The sequence below is a fragment of the Antechinus flavipes genome, chromosome 3, assembly GCF_016432865.1.
Source record: "Antechinus flavipes isolate AdamAnt ecotype Samford, QLD, Australia chromosome 3, AdamAnt_v2, whole genome shotgun sequence".
NCBI lineage: Eukaryota > Metazoa > Chordata > Mammalia > Dasyuromorphia > Dasyuridae > Antechinus > Antechinus flavipes.
Genome location: NC_067400.1, coordinates 535,288,764 through 535,313,126, shown reverse-complemented (window position 1 = coordinate 535,313,126; position 24,363 = coordinate 535,288,764). Strand labels below are relative to the sequence as shown.

Below are 24,363 nucleotides of genomic sequence, written 5' to 3'. Positions count from 1 at the left end.
ATGGGGCTCAAAATAAAACGAACTATGTAAGAAACAAAAGTATATATTCAAAAGCAGTAACAATTGTTAAGTTCTTGCCCTTTAATTTCAATGGTACAATATTCTTCATTTTTTGTCATTTCTGATTCTCATATTAAAAATTGCCACTAGATGAGGAATGGTATATAGATTATGATTCAGTTATACAACAGCCTGGTTTTATATATGTCCTATAGCACATAACAATAATATTCTATCTAGGAAAAAATTAGTCCATTAAATTCTATGGATACAATTTTTGATCAGCTTCAAATCTACCTAATTATAATACCAAGTTTCTAATTTTAAGCTTATAGATAAGCATATCTTAAAATATTTTTATTAAATACCTCCCTGAAATACACAATAAAGCTACACTATTCTTTGGTATACTAGATTGGAAAGGTACATGTTCTTAGTTTTTTTTTTTTTTTAATAATAGCTTTTTCAAAATATATGCAAAGATAGTTTTCAACATTCACCCTTGCAAAACCTTGTATTCCAAAAATTTTCTCCCTTTCTTTCTCCCCATCCCCTCCTAGACAGTAAATAATCCAATACATGTTGAACTTGTGCAATTTTTCTATACATATTTCCACATTTATCATGCTGCACAAGAAAAATCAGATCAAAAAGAGAAAAAATGAAAAGGAAAACAAAGAGCAAACAAATGACAATAAAAAGGATGAAAAAATTATGTTGTGATTCACATTCAGTTCCATGGTCCTCTCTTTTAATGCAGATGGTTCTTTCCATTACAAGTCTATTGAAATTGGCCTAAATCACCCCATTGTTGAAGAATCACATCCATCAAAAGTGATCATCACATAGTTTTGTGGCTGTGCACAGTGTCCTCTTGGTTCTACTCATTTTACTTAGCATCAGTTCATATAAGTCTCTTTCTAAGCCTTTCTGAAATCATCCTCCTGCTGATCTTAGCTTGACATCACATGTTCTGATGAAATCATGGTGACTAAAATTACACTTTTTTTTTTAATCATGATATAATTATGATGGATCCTGAAAGGTTGGGATATAATATGGCTACACCTGAAAACATGAGTCTTTCTGAAAATTTCCTCATTCATCTCAAGCTTGAATATCTTCTCAGCCATGTTTGAAGATAATTCTTCTATAAAGAAAGTTTGGATATTTATCTTAATTTACATTTGTGTCTCTAGTGAATCCCTGTGATTGAGGTAAGAATTTAGTTTATCAGAAACTTTAAATAAAAAAGCAATATAGCATATTATTATGTCTGCTGCCACATAGGTCCTAGGAAATAGAGTTGAAGAAAAAGTAAACTATTTCATGAACTTTACAGTTATTAAAGAGACTGGTCAAACTTATAATATCAACTGACATATTTTGCTATAAGGAATCCATAGCCCTCACTGTTCTGTCACACTCAGTTCTACTTTCCTTCTTCTTTTTGCTGCTAGCTCTTTCCAACTCAGAATGAAGATATTCCAACTTCTTCTCCTTAGACCTTGGAAATCTTAAGCTTTATCACTCAGCTTTGCCGTGATTTTTATAACAAACCCACTAGGTATTAGTAAATTTCCTCAATAAATCCAAAAAAACAACATGATCAATAGTCATTCTAGTTCATTTAAGGCCTTCATGAGACTTATTCTCATTGCCTTAAGATAGCAAGGCATTTTTTTCCTCTTGTTTTATGTTTTGAGAAGAAATAAATATAAATCAAAACCAGAGAGAATCAAAATAAGAGTTTGGAACACATTTACTACATATAAGATACATCCAAGCAGCAAGATTTCCAGTCACATAATCAAAAAAGCAGAAATCAAAACTTATTTAAGTGAAAGAGATAAAGAAATTACATGAATTACAAACTATTAGCCACCAAATAAAAGAATGGCCAAAATCATTCACTATAAAAAAAGAGAAATAAAAGGACTCCGAATTTTACTTTATACATAATCAGAAAATTTGCAAAAATAAGAACAGTCAATATGGAAATTGTTTAAGAATTCTAGATACATTAATACAATAATGATGGAGCTTGTATTGGCCCCATGATTCTGAAAAGCAATTTGTAATTATGTGAGTATTAAAAGATCTGAGATAAGAAAATAATTACAGAAGCACTTTTTATAGTAGCAAAACATTAGAACAAAGTAGGTCCTCAAAAATTGGGGTACGATAAAGTGGAACAGTATTGTTGTCTTCTATTTACACTGCATATCTTATATGTACTTAGCTGTTTGCATGGTGTCTCCTTAATTAGAGTTAAAAGGTTTTTGAGAGAAGGAACTTTTTTGAAAGGAAAGAGGAGCTATCTTTGTATCCCCAGTGCTTAGCACAGTGCCTGACACATAGGAAGCACATATTAAATATTTTTCAACTTGACTTATACTAAAAGAAATGATTAATATTATAAATACCAAAAATCATGGGAAGACAAAATGGCAAATAAGCAGGATAAGAAAAAAAAGTGAAAATAAAAAATGATTATCGAAACTGAATGTCAAGTTCAACATAGTTGTTCATATTATGACTCTCCCATTAAAATGTTCAGTTCCTTGAGGACAAAAACTGTCTTTTTACTTTTATTTTAATTGCCAGGACTTAGCATAGTGCCTGGAACATAGTATGAACTTAATAAAGATTTGCTGATTTAACCGATTTAAATGCACTAACCACCAAATTTTGCTTTAAAAAAGAGATATGAAAAAATATCTCACTCCATTCCCCCCACTTCTGTTCAGAGGTGGGAAACAATGGATATGGATCACTCCAAATGAGAAGACTTTTTTTGACATATTAGCCAATTTTTTCTTTTCTACAAACATTTTTTATTATAAGGAATGCTTTACTGAGGGGAGGGGGAGGGAAAGAGGGGAAGGGAAGGAGGGGAAGAGAGATACAGTGGGAAAAAAATTTTTTTAACTGTATAGCAATAAAAAAAAATTTTTTTTAACTGTATAGCAATAAAAAAAAATTTTTTTAAGGAAAAAGCCTGGGGTTGCAGGGAGGGAAATAAAAGAAAAAGAGAAAGCCTGCTTCTAAGTTTTCTCTCTGAACTCAGGTCACAAGGTACTTATATAGCTCTTCTCTAAATCAAAGAAGTGCCTTCCTTCGATGCAGGTCAGTCAATAAGTTAATAAATATTAAGCACCTACTATGTATCAGGCACTGTTCTAAGCAATGCAGATCATTCTACAAGATGATATCTTTATCACTGTCTTTCTTAGCATTAATTTTTTCAATGAACACTCATTAACTATATGACACTAACATGATACTTTGCAAGATGGCAGGAGATACAAAAAGGGAAGGAAAAGAAGGAAGAACGAAGGAAGAGAGGAAAAGAGAAAGGGACAGAGAAAAGAAGGCAAGGAGAAAGAGGAGGAGACAAGGAGGGAGGGAGGGAAAGAGGTGGGGGAAGGGAAGAGAAAGGGATGGAAGAAGAGAGAAAAAGAAAAGACAAGAAAAAGAAAATGAAAAAAACACCCTCTATCTTAAATTCTAGAAGATATAATATGTAGAAGAGAAAACAAAGTATAACAAAAGAGCACCAACAACTATGGGAACAAGTACATTTTCCCTAAAGAAGTAGCAACTAAACTGTTCCCTGAAAGAAGCTAAGAATTCTGAGAAAAAAAAAAAAAAAAGAGTTGAGAAGGTAGTACATTTCAGAGGGGACAGGGGAAAAAGAGATATACTGAGCAAAAGCACCTAATAGGACCTGCTTTATTCAATCAATAATAAGAAGCTGTAATATTCACAGCAGCCACACCCTAGCAAAATCATCTCGGCAGACAGGCCAAACCAGGTTGAGATTAACTAGACAGGCTTTAAATCCATCAGTCAGTTAGGGGGATGTCTACTTCAAGCATGGGAAGATCTCTGTGGAATGGGTGAATGAAAACAATTTATGCCAATGGCCATGAAGGAAGCAGGTGCTACAGAGAGCTTAGGATTTGGTCAGATATGCCAAGGTCATCTGCTACAGCCCAGGCCATTACCACTGCCCTGACTTTTGTTTTCTCACTGGACTCTGATGACACTGAGAGAGAGAGTGAGGCACACAACTTTGTACAACTCTGACACCCTTAAATCGCATTCATTTTGGATTTTCAATAGTACTTTTAAAACCTACTACATACCAGGCAGTGTACTATTTCTCTTTATATAAACAACTTTCTTTTTTCTTATGACAAAAAGTCTTCTTCATTCATCAGAGCTTCAGCTCAATTTCCACCTCTTCCACAGAACCTTCCAAGATATTTTCTCTATTCTGAATTAGTAAAATTACAGGACTATTGGAATTATTTTAGTACAATTCCTCCATTTTGAAAATGAAGAAAACAAAAGCGTATTGAGATTCAATGTGTCTATCTGTGTGTCCATTTATGGTCACACAAGTAGCAAGCATCAGAAATAGGGCTGAAATTCTTATTTCTGACTCAAAACCAAAGCTCTCTCTTCTCCACAATCAGCTTTCTCCAAAATCTACAACACTCTTTTCAGCACCTCATCATAAAGTGAATGGTTTTGTTATTTAAATTGGTTCATATTTCTCTGCTTTATCTCCCAAATAAATTCTGAATTTCTTCTACATCTTCAAGAGGGCCTAGAAAATGCTAAGCAAAAACAAAATAAATAACTGATGAACTCAAATGTGACATTGTAAGAAAATATAGCATTTGATGAACATTTTCATATTTAGTATTTTAAAAATCAAATACAGATTGGCTTAAACAGACATGTATCATTTTTACAATGGCAAAAATGTTTGAAATATTATATACATGTAGAATTTAATAACAGATATACCACTTGGAAAGTGGTATATAAAACAGTTGAATAAAATACTATATAGATAGAAATATGGAAATATTGGAATACATGGTTTCTCACGCAGAGACTCAGACAGGATACAAAGATGTCTTAAAGTACTATTTCTCGTAATTGTTCTAAACATAATTTTAGCAATCATTTGATTAACATAATATTTGACAACAAATTCTAGGTAACTAGTAGCAGTTTGTAATTGACTTTGAAAGACTAAAAACCTTGGGTTATTATTATGACCAGCAAAATAAATCTTTCCAGGTGATTTTTAAATGAAAAGTCATATGAACTAAAACTTTGCTTATGTCTTCACTTTCAAATCATAAAGTAACAAAGTTCAATGCTGGCAGGTGGTATTCTTGTGGTGAATTAATTGGCTTTGACATGTTAGCCATAGGAAACTCCTTCTACCACTTTAGGGCTAGGCATTTGGCAAGAGCCAAGGAAAACATTTAAGTCTTGGTTTTTTTACCTTTTCTCCAAAGTCTTTTACTCATTTTTTAATAGCCAAATCCCTACCAATTCTGAGTCTGAAACAGTATAATTTTACATCTGTTCATTTTTCCAAAATAATATAAACGACATATGATAAATGATAATAGCCCTGAGCAAAGTTAATAAAGATAACAGCTATTAGTATAGCCTGTTTCATTTGGCTCCTTAGGAAAATTCTTGCTATTAGATTTTAAAAACTAGCTAATAATCTTACTTGAGAATGCAAGTTATCAATATAATAACTGAAAGTTATTACAGTAGTTAGCAGTTAAGACCTCTTAATATTCATGAATTAGATAAAAAATTTAAGGAGCCTGGCAAAATAATCTTTACTCATGAGAAAAAAAAAGAATCTCATAGTAATTATTCTCAAGTCCCAGTCTCCCAGTTACCCAAATCCATCTCATTCATGAAACCCCCCTCCCCACTTTCTCATTCTTACTTTAGTCCAATAGGTAAATACAAGATATCATAAACAAAAAATAAAATGATACATCATTAATTCAATTCAACAAGTAGTTATTAAATACTATATATCATAAATTGCATTAAGTTAAAAAATTGTGTTAAAGCAAAAATGAAACAATCCGGCCTTCAAGGAGATTATATACTATCAGAGAGAAAAGATACACACAATTAAGTCATATAAAAAAATATACAAAATAACTTCAAGCATTAAAAAAAGCACTATCAAGTGGGAGACATCAGGAAAAGCTTTGTGTAGTAGGTTGCTCTTGAGCTGAATCTTGAAGGGAATAGAAAAAGGCACCACAAATGAAATCCACTGCTGAACAATTCTTCTGCCCTTCAAATCCTATATTCTTTACAATACTTTTTCCAAATGCCTTAGCCCACAGTAATCTGTTTCCTCTGAATTCTTAAAACACTTATTGCCAATACCATTCATTTGGTCCTTACCTTAACCAATCCTATATTATTAGTTATCTTTATAAACACATACACACATATTTACACACCTCCCCCTCCCTCGTATCTTAACTCCCAGATTATTAATTCCTTGCTATTTCAAAGGATTGTCTTGCAGCACTTTCTACCCAGTATTTTTTACAAAGTAAAGAAGCAATAAATTTTTATTGCTATTAATGATAAAGTTGATGATAAAAATATAAAATAATACTTATTTTCCTCTATTATACATTAATTATAGGGAATCTCGATATCTTCAAGAAATGGCCTCATAAAAATTTAGAATGTGTCCTAGGCCTAACTGGAATAAAATGCTTTCACTTTTAGTTAGCATTTTCTTTCACTTTCCAGGGAAAAGATAGCATAGGTTCAAGAAACAGAAGAAAACAAAGGTAGGTAGGCTATTCGGAAATTTGGTATCTTTTTATAACAAATTTTTCATTCAGAAGAAAACTAGCAGTACTTACGATTAATACTGAATATCACAAAGGAATGAAACTGAATAGATTTCAACAGCTAATATATAACAGGTTACTAATATGGGTAATTTTAAAATCAAAAGCAAATTAACAGGATAATAGAAATATAGTAAACTTTTTTTAAAGTATGCAACCAAAATAGCGCCAAGGAAAACTGAACATTACCTGTTGAGAATGTTTTCACTACAGGGACACTGATACATTGTTGGTGGAATTGTGAACACATCAAGCCATTCTGGAGAGCAATTTGGAACTATGCTCAAAAAGTTATCCAACTGTGCATACCCTTTGATCCAGCAGTGTTTCTACTGGGCTCATACACCAAAGAGATACTAAAGAAGGGAAAGAGACCTATATGTGCCAAAATGTTTGTGGCAGCCCTGTTTGTAATGGCTAGAAACTGGAAAATGAATGGTGCCCATCAATTGGAGAATGGTTGAGTAAATTGTGGTATATGAACGTTATAGAATACTATTGTTCTGTAAGAAATGACCAGCAGGATGAATACAGAGAGGACTGGCGAGATTTACATGAACTGATGCTAAATGAAATGAGCAGAACCAGGAGATCATTATATACCTCAACAACGATACTGTATGAGGATGTATTCTGATGGAAGTGGATTTCTTCAACAAAGAGATCTAACTCAGTTTCAATTGATGAAGGATGGACAGAAGCAGCTACACCCAAAGAAAGAACACTGGGAAATAAATATAAACTGCTGGCATTTTTGTTTTTCTTCCCAGGTTATTTATACCTTCTGAATCCAATTCTCCCCGTGCAACAAGAGAACTGTTCAGTTCTGCACACATATATTGTATCTAGGACATACTATAACCTATTTAACATGTATAGGACTGCCTGCCATCTGGGGGAGAGAGTGGAGGGAGGGTGGGGAAAAATCGGAACAGAAGTGAGTGCAAGGGATAATGTTGTAAAAAATTACCCTGGCATGGGTTCTGTCAATAAAAAGTTATTTTAAAAAATAATAATTTTTTTTAAAAAAAAGAATGTTTTCACTAGTGTCAAAAGACTTTTTTAAAAAATCAATCTATTAAAGCAAAGGTATATACTGTATTATGCTGTGAGGAAGGTATTACCTATATCAGGGGTCCTCAAACTACGGCCCACGGGTCAGATGCGACAGCTGAGGACATTTATCCCCCTTACCCATGGCTATGAAGTTTCTTTATTTAAAGGCCCATAAAACAAAGCTTTTGTTTTTACTATAGTCTGGCCCTCCAACAGTCTGAGGGACAGTGAACTGGCCCCCTATTTAAAAAGTTTGAGGACCCCTGACCTATATTATCATTCCCCTTTTATACATGAAATCAAACACAAGTCTCTCCTGACTCTAGGTCAAGGATTCTTTATATACCTTACAGTCTATTTTATATTCTGATATTTCTGTTCCTCTGTATCTGTTGCCTCCAGTAGATTGCCCTTATTTCTATCATTCCCATTTTCTAATTTATCATGAATCTTTCCCTGGCCACTGGCTTCTTCCCAACTGCCTACAAATAAGCCAATGGCTCCTTCATTCAGAAAAAAAAAAAAAAAAATACTATTCATTTGATCTTTCCATACCCACTAACTTGATCCATCTCTCTCTTGCCTTTTGTGGTTAAACATTATCTATAAAAGGTGCCTCTATTTCCTCTTCTCTCACTCTCTCCTTGATTCTCTATTGTCTGGGTTCAACAAAAACTACCCTCTCCAAAACTATCCATCATTTCTTAATTATCAAATCTAATTACCTTTTCTCAATCATCATCATTTCTTGATTTCTCTGTGGTCTCAGATGGTGTTGCTTGCTCTCTATTCCTTGATACTCTCTTCTAAGTTTTTGGGATACCACTATCTCCTGGCTCTCCTACCTATCCAACTACTCCTTCTCAATTTCCTTTGCTGGCTCTTCAAACAGATTTCCACTAAAGTAAATGTCCCACAAAGCTCTATTCTTAACCATCTTCTTTTCTCCTTTTTTACTATTTCATTCAGTAATATCATGAGCTCCATATATTTATCATCTTTATGATCAGTTTGACCAGCCCTAGTTCTCTGCTGAATTTCAGCTTAGCTTCTCCAAGTGTCCATTAGACATCTCAAATTGGATGCAATATAGTTATCTTAAACTCAACATGTCCAAAACTGAATCCATTATCTTCTTCTCTCAAACCCTCTCCCACTTCCAAATTATCCTCTTACTATCAGGGGCATCCTCCTCCTCCTCCTCCTAGATCCTACAAAAGCAAAATCATCTTCAATATCATAGTAAGTCCATATCCTTTCTCCATATCCTATCTATTGCCAATGCCTATGAATTTCAGGTTTGAACAACTCTCAAATATAACCCACCTCTCTTGCTACTGTCTCCCACTGATACTGTCACCACCCTGATACAGACTCATACTTCCTCATGCCTAGTCAACCACAAGAGCCTGTTGGCTGTTCTGCATGGCCAAAGTCTTTCTCCACTCTAGTCCATCTTTTCCTCAGTCATTAAAGTAACTTGCCCAAAGTGCAGGTACAATTATATTCAATAAACTCTGGTGGTTCTCTATTACTTTTAGGATTAAATACAATCTTCTGTTTGATATTCAAAGCCTTTAATAACTTAACCCCTCCCCTCAACTTTCTGGTTTTCTTTCACTTACCTCTCTCCATGTATACTTCAACTCAATGGCACCATCTCCTTGTTCCTCCTCACACAAGACACTCTATCTGCCAACTCTGGGTATTTTAACTATCCCCCATACCTGGGAAATCTCTCTCCTATTCTCTGACTCTTGGCTTCCCTAGTACTTACTTTTTCAAGTGCCAGTTGAAATTCAATTTTCTACAGGAAGTCTTTCCTAATTTCTTTTAATTCAAATGCCTTCTCTATGGTTATTATTTCTTATTAATCCTACATATAATTTGTTTGTATGTAGTTATTCGCGTGTTTTTCCCACCAGATTAGAGACTTAGGCAGGAACTGTTTTTTGCCTTTCTTTAAGTCCCACAATGCCTGGCACATGGTAGATATTTAACAAATGTTTACTAATTGACAAATTAACTGATAGACATTTATCATTAGATTATAACTTTAGCTTAATAATTCAGATTGAAGAATTTTATCTCACTTATTTTTCTTGTAATCAAAACACACTGTCATCAAAGCATGGAATAAATCCCCTTGATAAATATGGCCCAAATTACAAGGCAAATGCTTTGAGATTCAGTTCATAATCATAAATGCTCCATTTAAAAACAAATAAAATTTCATGCCTTTTCAATAGTGCTTTGCCTAATGTAGGTATAACACAAGGCAAATTTGAAATCCTTTTATTTTTTATCTATTTGTAGCCTTCTGGATTAAATGGGTCTCCTGTGAAATATATTTGCCATATTTTATCTTTTTTTTTAATTTAAAACTATGAGTTTATTACAGCAAATATTAAGTACTTAAAGAAGTGACATTTTAAGGAAACAAACACCAAAGCACATTTCAATAGCTTTCTTATACACCTGTAAAAGGTGATCTTCAGGAGAGTTTAATTTAGCCATGATTTCATCTTGGGATAGTATCTAATAGGCAACCACACTGACAACATATTTCACATGTCTGCCAGAATACTCCCCTATTGCTCATTGTTACTCTCCACTGAAATACCCATTGAAACTTCCAACTAATCTTGGTTGCCATACTTCTCAGAAAATGCAATCAATTGTCAAAATTTCCTTGATGTTTCTACCACTGCATTCATTCTACTCAGCAGGCCCTGTTTTCACTGACTTTCTCAAGTCTCACCATTCTGCCCACCTTCAACTGCCCCATCCAATAGTCATTGACCTACAGTGCCAATGATAAAAAATTTCTCTTAGGACTAATAATATATGCTTCTAGGCCGTTGGACTATTCTGACATCAAAATTCTTTCATGATGGACATGATGAACAAATCAATGAATGAAGAGGCAGGTCATCTAAATTTCAAGGCACTGATTAAAGTCATTTAAGTTCTCTAGATCTGTTTTCTCATGTAATATGATAAGATTGAATTAGAATATTTCTAGGTTTTGTTCCCACATCATAATTTTACAATTCTAATTCCATCAGCTAAAATTCTTGTCCATAAGTGATTCATCCTATTTAAACTATTAGATCTAACAGATAATTCAAAGTCAAGTGATCATTTACATCTTACTATGTAGTTTAATCTTTTTCATATTTCCCATTAGCTTTTTTCCATTCACCTATAACTTTTTTCGACTGTATCTATAAAGCAATAACTGCCCAAAACTATTGATGCTTATCTACAACTGATAAAATGTCTCTAAGAGAAAAAGTATTTTTCTGTAAGTATATCCCTATTTACTAGCTAGCTGTCTGACGTCGCATTTCATTTTGATGAACTTCAGTTTATTCAACTAATACTTGCCTCTTGACTATTTTACAGAGCTGCAAAAATCAAGTAGGATATGATATATAGGGGCAGCTAGTTAGTGCAGTAGATAAAGCACCAGCTTTGAAATCAGGAGGACCTGAGTTCAAATCTGACCTCAGACACTTAACATTTCCTAACTGTGTGACCTTGGGCGAGTCACTGAACCCCAATTGCCTTAGGGGGGGGGAAAAAGATATGATACATAAGCACTTCACATGCTATGTAAATCTATACCATTCTTATAATACACTTTACTTTCCACCATAGTTTTGAGACTATATGAAACAGCATTATTTAGCATTTTTAAAATGCCTTTGGATTACAATATATATAAGACAAAATAGTTTAGGAAAGGATTTTTAGTTATATGTGATTTCTAGCACTGGTGACTATAATAATCTCTTGTGTAGAATATTCAAGTATTAACTAATAAATTATAATCAGTTCCTAATTTTAGCATACATTTTCAATAACGGTCCCTCTAGTGACTTCACTTCTGATTCATAAAATATTTTTCAATAGAATCTCTGGTTGATTTCAGAGGTTTTTATTAAAATTCTCAGCAACATTATCCCTTCATATTTTTCTCAACTACCTGACCATAGGGCTTAATAAAGTCCTTAAAAAAAAAGTTTATTAATATCGTGCTCATTCACTATAGTATCCAATTAGGGAATATTAACCAGCCAAAGGTCAATATAGTATTGCTTAACTTGTCTTACCAGCAATTTAATTTTAGAATTCATATAAGCCTTGTAAAAATAGCTTTAAAAGGCTTTCAATGCAAAGTTTGTCATTGACTAATATTTTTTAGTATATTAGCTCAACAATATATGCTAGACAGATAAAACTGCAGAATTTCAATTTGCACCTCCAATAGATTATAGCTATTAAACATGTCTAAGATATAATTGCCAAAATATAAGTGTTTGGGGATATAAAATAAACCCATCAAAAAACTCAGCCCTCTCCATTAAGTCTAGAAAATCAAATATAGACCAAAACAAATTAAATCAAGAGGATTTTTCAAAGCAAAATAAGTGAAAGCAAAAATAGAAAATGCTGTAAGATTTAGGTGAGACTTTTTAACCAAGTAAGGTAGATTTTTAAAAATTGATCACCTGCAGCAGCCTTACTGAAGATTACTTACCAAGTTGGCCATATAAATTGTTAGCAGACCTCTCCTGTAAGTATATTAAAAGAGAGAGAGAGAGAGAGAGAGAGAGAGGGACAGTAAGATTCAGTATCCAGAAATCTGATTTCACATTAATATATATTTCAAACTTATTTCAACTATTCAAAATTAACAACTTGTGCTTGAATAAATATTTTGACTGCCAAAAAAGTTAAATTGTTAGTAGTACTGATTTTGGACTCTTACAATAAGATTTAAAGGATTTTTAAATAAATTGTATTTAGCAGTTATTCATATGAATTCTGAAAAATTAACTAAAAAGAACCTTTACTAATGAAAAGTACTTAAGCAATCAATCATGCTAATTAAAATGCTGAAAAAAATGAAAATAAAATAAAATGCTGCAGGGAATAACATCAAATTTGTTCTTGGTATATATTTATTCTAGGAGTTACAAAATTTGAGAAAAAGTCAAATAACTTATTCCTTGTCCAAAAACTCAGAGTAAAAACAACTTATTCAGTATGTAAATGTATTAAAAAATAAAATATTTTAACTCAGAAATCTATTATACAGAGACTCTACATTAAACATTCATTTAATCATTCTGATTTTCACATTCAACTAAAATCTCTGTAACTAAGTAAATATCACAGCTACACAGATTAAATATAAGTCACTGCTGTTGCTTGACCTCTCAGTACATAGAAATATAATAAATGTTTTAGGTGAAAAGGAAAGTCCTGTGAAAACACAAGAGTTATAATATTATAACCCCTTCAAAGAAATTCCTTAGCTCAAATAAAGGCAACTATGGAAAAGACTAAAGCAAGCCTTCATTTTCTCTGTGTGTGTGTGTGTGTATGTGTATGTATGTGTAGGTAGGTTGTAGATATGTAGGTATGTGTGTATGCGCCCATGTGTGTGTATTCTGAATTACTAAAATACCTATATCATTTCTGAATCTGAGAATTCTGTAAATAACTAATAGGAATTTAAATGAGTTTAAGTCACCATCCTTTACATTTTTATAAACATGGCACACTAATGCAATAGAAAATCTACCAATTAGACAACCATTATACAATGAAAATGACTTTAAAAGTCTCAATTCTTTGACCCAGGGTCTCCACTAATAGGCATAAATTCCAAATAGGTCAATGACAAAAAAAAAAAAAAAAAAAAAACCTACATTATACCAAAATGTATTACTTGTAGTAGCACTTTTTAGAATAGCCATTAATTAGAAACAAAGTAGAATCTCATAAATGGAAAGAGAACAAACTATGGTATGTGAACATAATAAAATATTACTGTGCTGTAAGAAATAATTCAGAGAAACAGATAAGACTTATATGAAGAAATGCAAAGTAAAGTAAGTAGAACCAAAAACACAACAATGATGATAATATTAAGTACTATTAATAATATTATTTCCAAAGTTTCCAAATTTTCATTTGGAAATGAATTATTTCATTTGATCTTCACAATAATGCTGAGTGGTAAGTGATATTATTCCCATTTTGAAGATGAAGGAACTGAGGAAGAGAGAGAAGAAGTCAATTAATAAATAAAATAAAAAATTACCCAGGCATGAGCTCTGTCAATAAAAAGTTATAATTATTAAAATAAATTAATTAATTAATTTAAAATTTTTTTAAAAAATAATACAGGAAGGCTAAATTTGACCTCAAGCTTTCAGGACTTCCTTCAAGTTCCAAATAAAATTCCACTTTCTATAAGAAACCTTTCCCAAATACTCTTAATTCTAGCACCTTCTTTCCATTGATGACTTTCTATTTATCCTGTGTTCAGCTTGTCTGTACATGATTATTTAACACATTGTTTCCCACATTTGATTGAGCTGCTCAATACAGGGATTGTCTTTTGCCTTTCTTTAAATCACAGCACTTTGCAAAGTGCCTGGCACATAGTGGGCACTTTAAGATATATTTAGTCACTGTGTGACGCCAAGTAAAAGACTCTTTTAGGCACCTCTAATATATAATATATATACAATGAATGAAACAATATAAATGGAAAGAAAAATAATAACAAAACAATCAAAATTGAATTCAGTGAAATTATGAAGAAATGTGGCTTCAAGAGATAATTCCCCACTTTCAACTCTTTCTCATAGGTGAGGACCACAGGTCTGAAACACTGAATAAAGCATCAGACTTCATGATGATAATTAGTTTTGCTAAACTTTTTTCCTTTTTTGTTAACTCTTTACTTTACTAAAAAGGATGACTTTCTGGGGAGGAATACAGTAGTAAATGTAGATGATAAAAATAAATTTATTTTTGAAAAAAAATCACCACCATAATATAACTGAGATACTTTATCTATATAAAATTTTGTCCATACTACTATTTGATACTACACTGTAAACAGGGCTTCACAGAATTATAACATATATTCTGACAATTAAATAGTAGGCATAATTTTCAAAAATCTTCAGATGTGGGAGAAATAAAAATCTCTGTCTGACCAATGCACTGTTAATTGAATTTATTTCACTGATACATGAAAATGACAATATAATAAAAAGTCATGCTTAATCAGTACTGATAGCAGTCAGATTCATTTCACACTATAAATCAATGAACTAATTTTTAAAATCATATCCAGGAATAACATGCACATATTAAAAAAAAAATTCAGTTGATTCCAATAGTGATCTTAATAAATCAAACCTGGAAACAAACTAGACCAGTAGTTTCAAACTCAAAAAGAAATGGATGCCCATACTGTGTATGTTAGACTTAGAAAACCGCAAATTAGCATTATCTAATTTTTGCTGAATTTCAATTTGTTTTATTAAACATTTCCCAATTGTATTTTAATCTGATTCAGAATTATTACTAAGAAGAATTTTGGAAACTTGCCACCTCTGCTCTAAATATTAACTCTAGAAATTGGCCTACATGATATACTACTCTATATCTCAAACTAAGGAAAGCAAATGAATTATGTTAATTAAAAAACATTTGTCCCACTACCCTAATTTTATACCTAATATTTTGCTATTCCTCCTATCTAAAAGTTCAACCCTCAAAAATGAAGTCAAACAAAAAAGAATCCTTGCTATTAAGTGGTTTTAGTACATTTAAATTTGGTATATATAGTATCAAAATATATACAATGTTAGCTTCACAAACAACTGAAAATTAATGAAATCCATCATCTTTCAGAGACTTCTCATGCTTTCAGAATTGTGAAGTTTATAATAAAAACTTACATGTATTCAGATTTTACAAAACAATAAACACTGTCAAATGAATCCAACCATTGTGGAGAGCAATCGGGAATTATGCCCAAAAAGTTATCAAACTCTGCAAACCCTTTGATCCAGCCGTGTTTCTACTGAGCTTATACCCCAAAGAGATAATAAAGAAGGGAAAGAGACTTGTATGTGCCAACATGTTTGTGGCGACCCTGTTTGTAGTGTCTAGAAACTGGAAAATGAATGGATGCCCATCAATTGGAGAATGGTTGGATAAACTGTTGTATATGAATGTTATGGAATATTATTGTTCTGTAAGAAATGACCAGCAGGATGAATACAGAGAGACTTGGAGAGACTTACATGAACTGATGCTAAGTGAAATGAGCAGAACCAGGAAATCATTATATACTTCAACAATGATAATGTATGAGGATGTATTCTGATGGAAGTGGATTTCTTCGACAAAGAGAAGATCTAACTCCATTTCAATTGATCAGTGATGGACAGAAGCAGCTACATCCAAAGAAAGAACACTGGGAAATGAATGTAAACTGTCTGCATTTTGGTTTTTCTTCCTAGGTTATTTTTATTTTCTGAACCCAATTCTTCCTGTGCAACAAGAGAACTGTTCAGTTCTGCACACATATATTGTATCTAGGATATATTGTGACATATTTAACATATATAGGACTGCTTGCCATCTGGAGGAGGGGGTAGAGGGAGGGAAGGGAAAAATCGGAACAGAAGTGAGTGCAAAGGATAATGTTGTAAAAAATTACCCAGGCATGAGCTCTGTCAATAAAAAGTTATAATTATTAAAATTAATTAATTAATTTAAAATTTAAAAAAAAAAAAAAAACAATAAACACTGTCCCATGTGTAACTCACACCAGTGCTGTCGACTAGGTACTAAATTGCTATCCCCCCATTTTATAAAGGATCATGAAGGTTGAAAGATGTGAACTTACTGGCCTAATATCAAACAGCTAACAGGTAGCAATTGAAAACTCAGGGCTTCTGGTGTGACCGTACTATATTGTCTCATACTGTAACACTTAAGATTGCAGACATAAAAATCATAAAATGAATTGATTATAATTGCAAAATGTTGAAAAGTTATGTTGAATGCCTGCAACATGTAAAACTAGTAAGTCTCTAATTTATCACTAGACACTCATCTAATCTAGCTAGAAAATCAGTGCACAGCTCACAACCGTTCTTAAAACTTTCTAAGTCAGTTATCAAGGGCTAAATTCATTTTCCAAGAGAAAAACATCAATAACATCACAATCACAGATATGCTAAAGTATTTTTAAAAGTTTGTAGGATTTTTAAATTTAAAGCAAGATTCTAGAAATTCAACCTCTTTGTCTGAAAGATGAAGAAATGGAAGCCTAGAGAATTCAGTGAAGTGGCCATAGTCACATAAACTGTCAGGTACTAATCCTCTCTAGGTTGTGGCTGAGAGGAGGCCTGGGTTAATAATCAAAGTCAAGTGGGATGAAGCCATTCCCAAAGCTCTTAGGCTCAAAGTTGTGAACTGTGGTCATCTAGGTCTGAAAGAAGATGCTAGTCAAGATGATAGTGGTAAGGCAATTAAGTAGCTCTACTGATAGAGAGAACTGGACCTGGACCTAGTTCAAATTTGACCTCAGATATAAAGTATGTAACCTGTTTGCCTCAGTTTTCTCAACCTTAAAATGGAGATAATAATAGCACCTACCTTGCAGTGTTGTTGGGAAGATTAAATGACATAATATTTGTAAAACATTTAGCACAATGCCTGGCACAAAGGAAGTACTTTATAAATGTTTATTCCCTTATCTCTTCCCTTTCCCTAGGTGGTTTAATTTGTCTTGCAGTTTGAGCTAGACTAACTTGCCTGCCTTGAGGGTGGTAACTGGTTAGCAGTTGATAGGGATGATAAGCTCCTTCTCTACAAGGGCGACTGATACAATGGATGATTGATGTTAAGGAATAGATCAATTCTCAGAAAGCCTCCACAGCTGTGGATCATAGATAGCATCTATGCTGCTAGGGCAGCCTTTGCTGACACAGGTGTGGTGGACTGGAATGAAATAAACTGGGAAGAGGAGAGAGGTCAGACAACGCAACAGCCTTTCAGTCAGAGAGGTCAGAGAACACCAATTGCCTCTCAGTCTCCTTGTATCATCCTCTCACAAGAGGAGATCCATTCTGCAGGTCTGGATTGGATCTCCAGCAGCCACTGTCAGGTGGTTCCTCTATACTCCAGCAGCTCCCATATTACAACAGATTGATACAAGTGAAAACTAGGAGGAATTATTATTCCCAGTGCTGTGGGCTTTTTTAAAATGTCCCTACAATAAATATTATACATTGTTTTCAAAGCTACTCAGCTTTTCTGTGCCTTCTAAATTTTCTTTTGTTCTCTGCTGCACACTTTTTATTTCTTTCTCCTCCCTCACTATGCTAGAAAAGGATACAATTAAATATGAATAGATAGATAAATAGATAGATATGACATCTATATACATACACACACATACACATATGAAAGACAATACTGTACATATTTCCATCTGTCAGTTATTCTCTGGAGGTGGACAGGATTTTCCTTCATAGATTCCAATATTTCCATATTTTTCTAAAATCAATCAGTTCCATCATTTCTTATATCATTATGGAATTAGTATTCCATCACAATCATATTCTACAACATATTTAGTCATTCCCCAATTGAAGGGCACCAAACATTTTAGTCAATCTGATCTCAGTCTTTCAAATTTGCATTTCTCTAATCAGTAATGATTTAGAGCATCTTTTTTTTTTAACATGATTACATATAGTTTCGATTTCTTCACTGAAAAACTGCCTGTTCCTATCCTTTGACCACTTATCAAATAAAGAATGTATTTTATCCTAGACAGAAGAAACCTAGTGTTGTTTCCAAACTTATGATTGGGCAAGCAATACAATCAAAACTAGCTTTTCAGAGTGTGGTACACAGCTCTTTTGGGGAGTGGCAAGGGGAATCAGCTGGGGAATGGCTAAATAAGTTATTGTATATGAATGTAATGAAATATTATTGTTCTGTAAGAAATAATGAGCAGGCTGATTTCAAAAAAAAGCCTGAAAAGATTTACATGAACTGATACTGAGTAAAGCAAGCAGAACCAAAAGAACATCATACACTGTAACAACAAGATTATGTGATGATCAAGTATGACTGACTTTGCTCTGCTCAACAATCTCAGGATTCAATGCCATTCCAATACACTTAGAATGGAAAATGCCATCCATATCCAGAGAGAAAACTATGGATTTTGAATATGGATCTAAGCACAATATTTTCACTTTTTTTTGTTTGTTTTTTTCTTTCTCATGTTTTTCCTCCCCTTTTGATCTAATTTTTCGTGTACAACATGACAAATATGGAATTATGTTTAAAAGAATTTTATATATTTAACTTATATTAAAATAACTTGCTGTCTTGGGGAAGGGAAAGATAAGGGAGGGAGAAAGAAAACACAAAGTCTTACAAAAATGAATGCTGAAAACTATCTTTACATGAATTTGGAAAAATAACACTATTGAAATACTTAAAAAGAAAAAAAGAGTAGGATATACAGGAAAGGAGCAGGGGACCTGAATTTCAGCTTTGCTTCCTATGACCTGTGTAGAGTTGGAAGAAAATGTTGACATCATCTATGTCATCTACTCCGATTCCTCATTTTAAAGATGAGATTTCAATTAAGAGAGACCATATGATTTGCCCAAAATCTCAAAGATTAGAATTCAAACCCTGGGCTCTGCCTCCAGGCCAATGCCAACAAGATATTGTTCTGTAAAAAACATGATTTTTTTTTTTTTTTTTTTGCTGAAGCAATTGAGGTTAAGTGACTTGCCCAGGGTCACACAGCCAGGAAGAATTATGTGTCTGAAGCCAGATTTGAACTTGGGTTCTCCTGACTTCAGGGCTGGTGCTATATCTACTGCACCACTTAGCTGCCCCAAAAAACATAATTTTAAAAGTAATCTTTTACAGAGAAAGACACTAGCATCCAGAGAACTTAAGGGACAATGTCCCATTCTAAAGCTACCCACCCCTTGCATTGTACTTTCTGAAACATTTGCTCTATAGATAATAAACTTACTTTCTTCTTAAATCTTTTCCTTTCCCACTAATCTCACTAAGACCTGGCTCCCTCCTGGTGACACAGCATCACTAACTAACCTCTTCAACAATGGTTGTTACTTTCATTCATTCCCTTTCACCTTACCCCCTCCTTGGGCAAGGAGGTAAGATCTGGAATTCTTTGCTTTCTAATGTGACTTCCAGGTTTTCCTTCCTTCTCCATTAATTAGTAACCTTTTCTTCTTTGAGATATTTACCAATCAATCAAAATTCTGAAAACTATGCCTTCAGACCTTCAATATACTCCTTTTCTTTCCTCAGTGAGTTCAGTACCCAAGTCATAGTAATTTTCTCCTCCTCAACTGCTATCCTTATGCTATGGATATTCAACATACATACTGATATGCCCTCAAGTACCCCTTAAGTCCCAAGTCCTTGAGTTCCAACTTAATTTACAATGTTCTACTCTACTACCACCCCTCAGACATATACGAGTTTGTAAACATTCTTAATTTTGTCATATCCTATGAACATACCACTTCCATGTTTATGAACCCTGAATTCCCTTATTATGACCATAGTCTCCATTTGCCTTGCAATCCCAACCCCTGCTCTTCATTCACAATGTTACTTCCCAATCTCAATTCATTATTCTTCTCAGGCCATTATCCCTACTCTCTTCCGTTCCCTATCTTGGAAATGAATCAATTCAACTCTACACAGTCCTCTGCTCTTTAATCTCTTGTACTTCTTTTATCCTTTTCCCCTTAGGTCTTCCCCTGAAAAGTCTCGGCCTTCCATTGAGCCTTCTCTTAAGCCTTCTCTGGCCTGTCACTGTCTTTGTTCCCAACCATTTACTGCCAAACTAAGCAGGAAAAATTCTAAAACTATGCTGACTTTGTCCACTACAAATTTGTCAATTAACTAAACTGACAACACTTTTATACCTCCCTAAAGGATGTACTTTCACAATTTCCAAAGCAGCTCTTCCAAATCTTTTCATCCCTCTTTAAACTCTCCATGGCTTCCTCTCCTCTCAGCTGAGAACACTGACTCATATTTCACTAAAAAAAATTGTGGTCATTTTCCAAGAGCTTTCTCTTCTCTCTTTCTCAACTCATTATCTTCCAGATGCATTTTTCTACTGTCTCTGCCTTCACCCATCACATGTAATGAAGCAGCATTTCTCCTTGCCAAGACAAATCCTATGACAAAGACAAGTGATATGATTAGATCCTTTATTCTCTCACTCTATCATCCTTATTTTCTCATTTATCTTCAATCTCTCCTTGCCTTTATGCTATCTCCCTAATATAAGTAAATAGTCAATAGGCATATATTAAATGCTTACTTACTAAGGTACCAAGCACAGTGCTCAGGGCTTGAAATATAAACACAAACAAAAAGAAAGAAGGTACAAAATCCTGAAACAATTTACATTTTTACAAAATCCTGAAACAATTTACATTTTGATAGGGGAGGATGAAAACAACACATAAAAGGAAACTGAAAGGAGAGTGGGGAGGAAGAGGACTTTTTGGTCCTGGAGAAAAACACATTGCAGCCAGGTGAGAGAAGAAATAGCTAGCCTGGGCATTGAAAGAACTCATCCAATCATAGAGAAAAGGTGCAAGAGCTAAGGCTATTTCTGCACTATGAATTCTAGGGCTGAATTGATCTTCTAGGATAAAAACTTTTCTGCGGCAGGATTGAAAGATCTAAGTCTGATAGTACCCATGTCCAACCTGTCCTCAAAAAACCCTCACTTGATCCATCCATGTCATGAAAGTCCAACTACACTTAGAAAGGTTGAAAGCTATCATCCCTTATCTTGTCTTCTTTTTGTGGAGAAATTCCTTGAGAGTAAGAACCTGAGAAAGCCATCTATAAAAAAAGGTAGCTTTTAAAACGCTAAAATCAATAGGCTTTTGGATATGGAGAGAATGAAAGAGAATGAGGGGACATGGATGAATCTAGGCGGCAAAGCTGGGGGACTGGGAGAATATTGTATCTTCTATAACAATAGAAAAACTAAGAACAAAGGCGGCAGAGTGATTAAGAAGGAGAAAAGACCATTATATTTGATAATTATTAAGCTGTTGGTAACACTAGAGGGAAGAATTTCTGTTGAATGATGAAGTCCGAAGCAAAAAAATAAAGAGTTATAAAGAGAAGAAGTGGGGGAAAAAATGGAAGTACCTTTTGTAAAAAGCTAAAGGAATTTCAACATAAAATATAAGAGAAATGAGACAATAGTTAATGGGGATGGATGGATCAAATGAGCTTTTTTAAAGAATGGGAAGACATGAGAGTTTGTAGGAAGCAGTGAAGCAGTCACTAGACAGGAAAAAACGCAATATAAATGAAAATAGGGCTGACAGAGGAGGCAATCTGCTGGAAAAGGATGAAATAGGATCAATTTTGTATATAATGAGTTTTGCCTTAGGAAAGGGAAAAGCTACTTCAGAGACATGGGTGAAATGGGATATAGTGACACAAAAGGTATCTCAGTGAAATGAGATGAGAGGAAGAGAAGCAATCCTTAGCAGATGGTCTCAATTTTGAGAATAAACTATGAGAAAAGGTTGGGGAACAGAGAGGGGATAACAAGATTAAGAGGGATGAAAAGATTTAGAATTGGTTTTCAGGAAAAACATTAAAGATATACAAAAGGATTAGCATGTAGCAATGAGATTCCAATTGATTGAGTTTACATAACATAAATTTGTAATGGACTCAGTCAGAAGGGTTTTATGATTTTTCCAATATTGTTCCACAGTATGTGTGTAGGACTTCAGGTGACACATGAATGGAGTAATTTAAAGTTGAGACTTGACAAAGAAAGATCAGTAATACAATCTTACAAGGGACTCAAAAGAAGAACACAAGATAGAGTTGAACTGTTTCATTAAAGAGTTAGGATGAGGAATAGAGAAGACAGTAGCTAGTACATGCATGATAGCCTGAGAAAGAACTGAGGGGTTGAGGGAATAGAGTTCACAATGTGAATGAAGAATAGGGTCTAGGAGTGCAAAGAATGGTAGGTCGAATGGCAAGAGACTGTAACCAAATAAAGGAATTTCAGAGTTCACCAACATGAAAACTATGTTTGCTAATGGCAAAATCAAAGATATGATCATCTTTTTGTGTACCACAGGTATGGGAAAAAAGTAAGCCATGTGTGAAAGTATGTTGAAGCCCCCTAATATGAGGGCAAGAGTTGGCAAGGAGATAAAGACTCTGAAACAGGCATTAAACTCATTACACTAAGAGAGAGAAGTATACGTGGCAAGTCCTAGAGGTCAGACGACAACATTCACTGAGTTAACTTTAAAAGACAGGTTATCCAGTGATGCTGACAAAGGAAGACTATGAAAAGTATTAACAGATAGTAAGGTATATTACAACTCCCCTAATTCATCTAGTGAGAGATTCAGGGAAAGGGGAAGTACAGAAAAAAGAAAATGTCACCAAAGTCCAACTACACTAGAAAGAGTGAAACCAGGGAGGTTTTGTCATCAAATTAAGCATAATCAAAATCGAAACATAAGCGAGTGCAAGGGATAACATTGTAAAAAATTACCCTGGCATGGATTCTGTCAATACAAAGTTATTATTAAATAAAATAAAATTTAAATTTATAAAAAAAATATTAAAAAAAAAAGTTAAGCGTAATCTCAGGGAGGGTCCAAAATGGAAAAAGTAGAAAAAGCAAAACATTAAAGATAAAAATAAGTTTATTACCTATGGAACAAATATTCCAATGAGCTCAGAGAAAGGGGTGGATAGCTTTAAAATGTTTGAGAATTTTTTTTTTTTGGTCAAACAATTGGGATTAAGTGATTTACTTAGGGTCCCACACCTAGTTGGTGTTAACTGTCTGAGGCAGGATCTGAATTTGCGTCCTCCTGAATCCAGTGCCAGTGCTCTATCCACTGCGCCATCTAGCTGCCCCAGGTAGCTTTAAGATGAAAAATTGTGGTGGCTGGTTTGAGGACTAGGCAGTGTGAGACAGAGTTTGAATATTGACAACTAGGGGTTCAGAATCACTAAAATGGGAAGGCTGTGAACTGATGGGAAGTTTGTTAAAGATTGAACAACAATTTTTGTTTGTTTTCACTGTCCTGGGGCTTTGGCCTCAGGATAGAGTTCTCCTAGTGCCTAAAGCACTTAAAAAAAGGGAAGTGCTGCAAGATGAGAAAATGTCATTACTCCATTTTCCCCAAGGCAGGAAATCAGGCTAAAGACTGGGTGGTCTTTCTCCTCTTCCCTATTAGGCAGGAGCCTGGAATTCTATGGAATAGTGTTTCTTCTCTTCCTGAAAACACAAGACCTGACTCAAAAAAGTCTCCTCTTTTAGAAGACCAGGCAGGAGAATTGGCATAATAGAATGGAATGACATTTCTTCCTTGACTGCAAAAAGAGGAGACTTATATGCAATGAGATAGTGCTGTTTCTCTTCCAATGGGAAAACGGAGACCTAATACAATGTTGGAGACCCAATGGAATGAAATGGAACGGTGTTTTCTCCACTTACCTTAACATCAGGAGACTGCTGCTATAAATAGCTCATTTGTACAGCTGTTTGTATGTTATCTCCCCAATTATATGAGTTTCTTGAAAGGAGGGACTGTCTTTCGCCTTTCTTTGTATTCCCAGCACTTAGTGGCACAGTAGATAGATAAAGCACTGGACCCTGGAGTCAGGAAAA

At 34.0% G+C, this 24,363-nt stretch overlaps 1 protein-coding gene across 2 annotated transcripts in view; it reads right to left on the bottom strand.

The window, feature by feature from the left end:
- The window catches only part of TMEM135 (transmembrane protein 135), a 327,016-nt gene that overhangs the window by 248,484 nt on the left and 54,169 nt on the right, over positions 1-24,363 (bottom strand). For both annotated transcript variants that reach the window (XM_051987292.1, XM_051987293.1), the window contains one exon: positions 12,319-12,352. In XM_051987292.1, the coding sequence (XP_051843252.1) occupies positions 12,319-12,352 (34 nt within the window). The remainder of the gene's footprint in view (positions 1-12,318; positions 12,353-24,363) is intronic.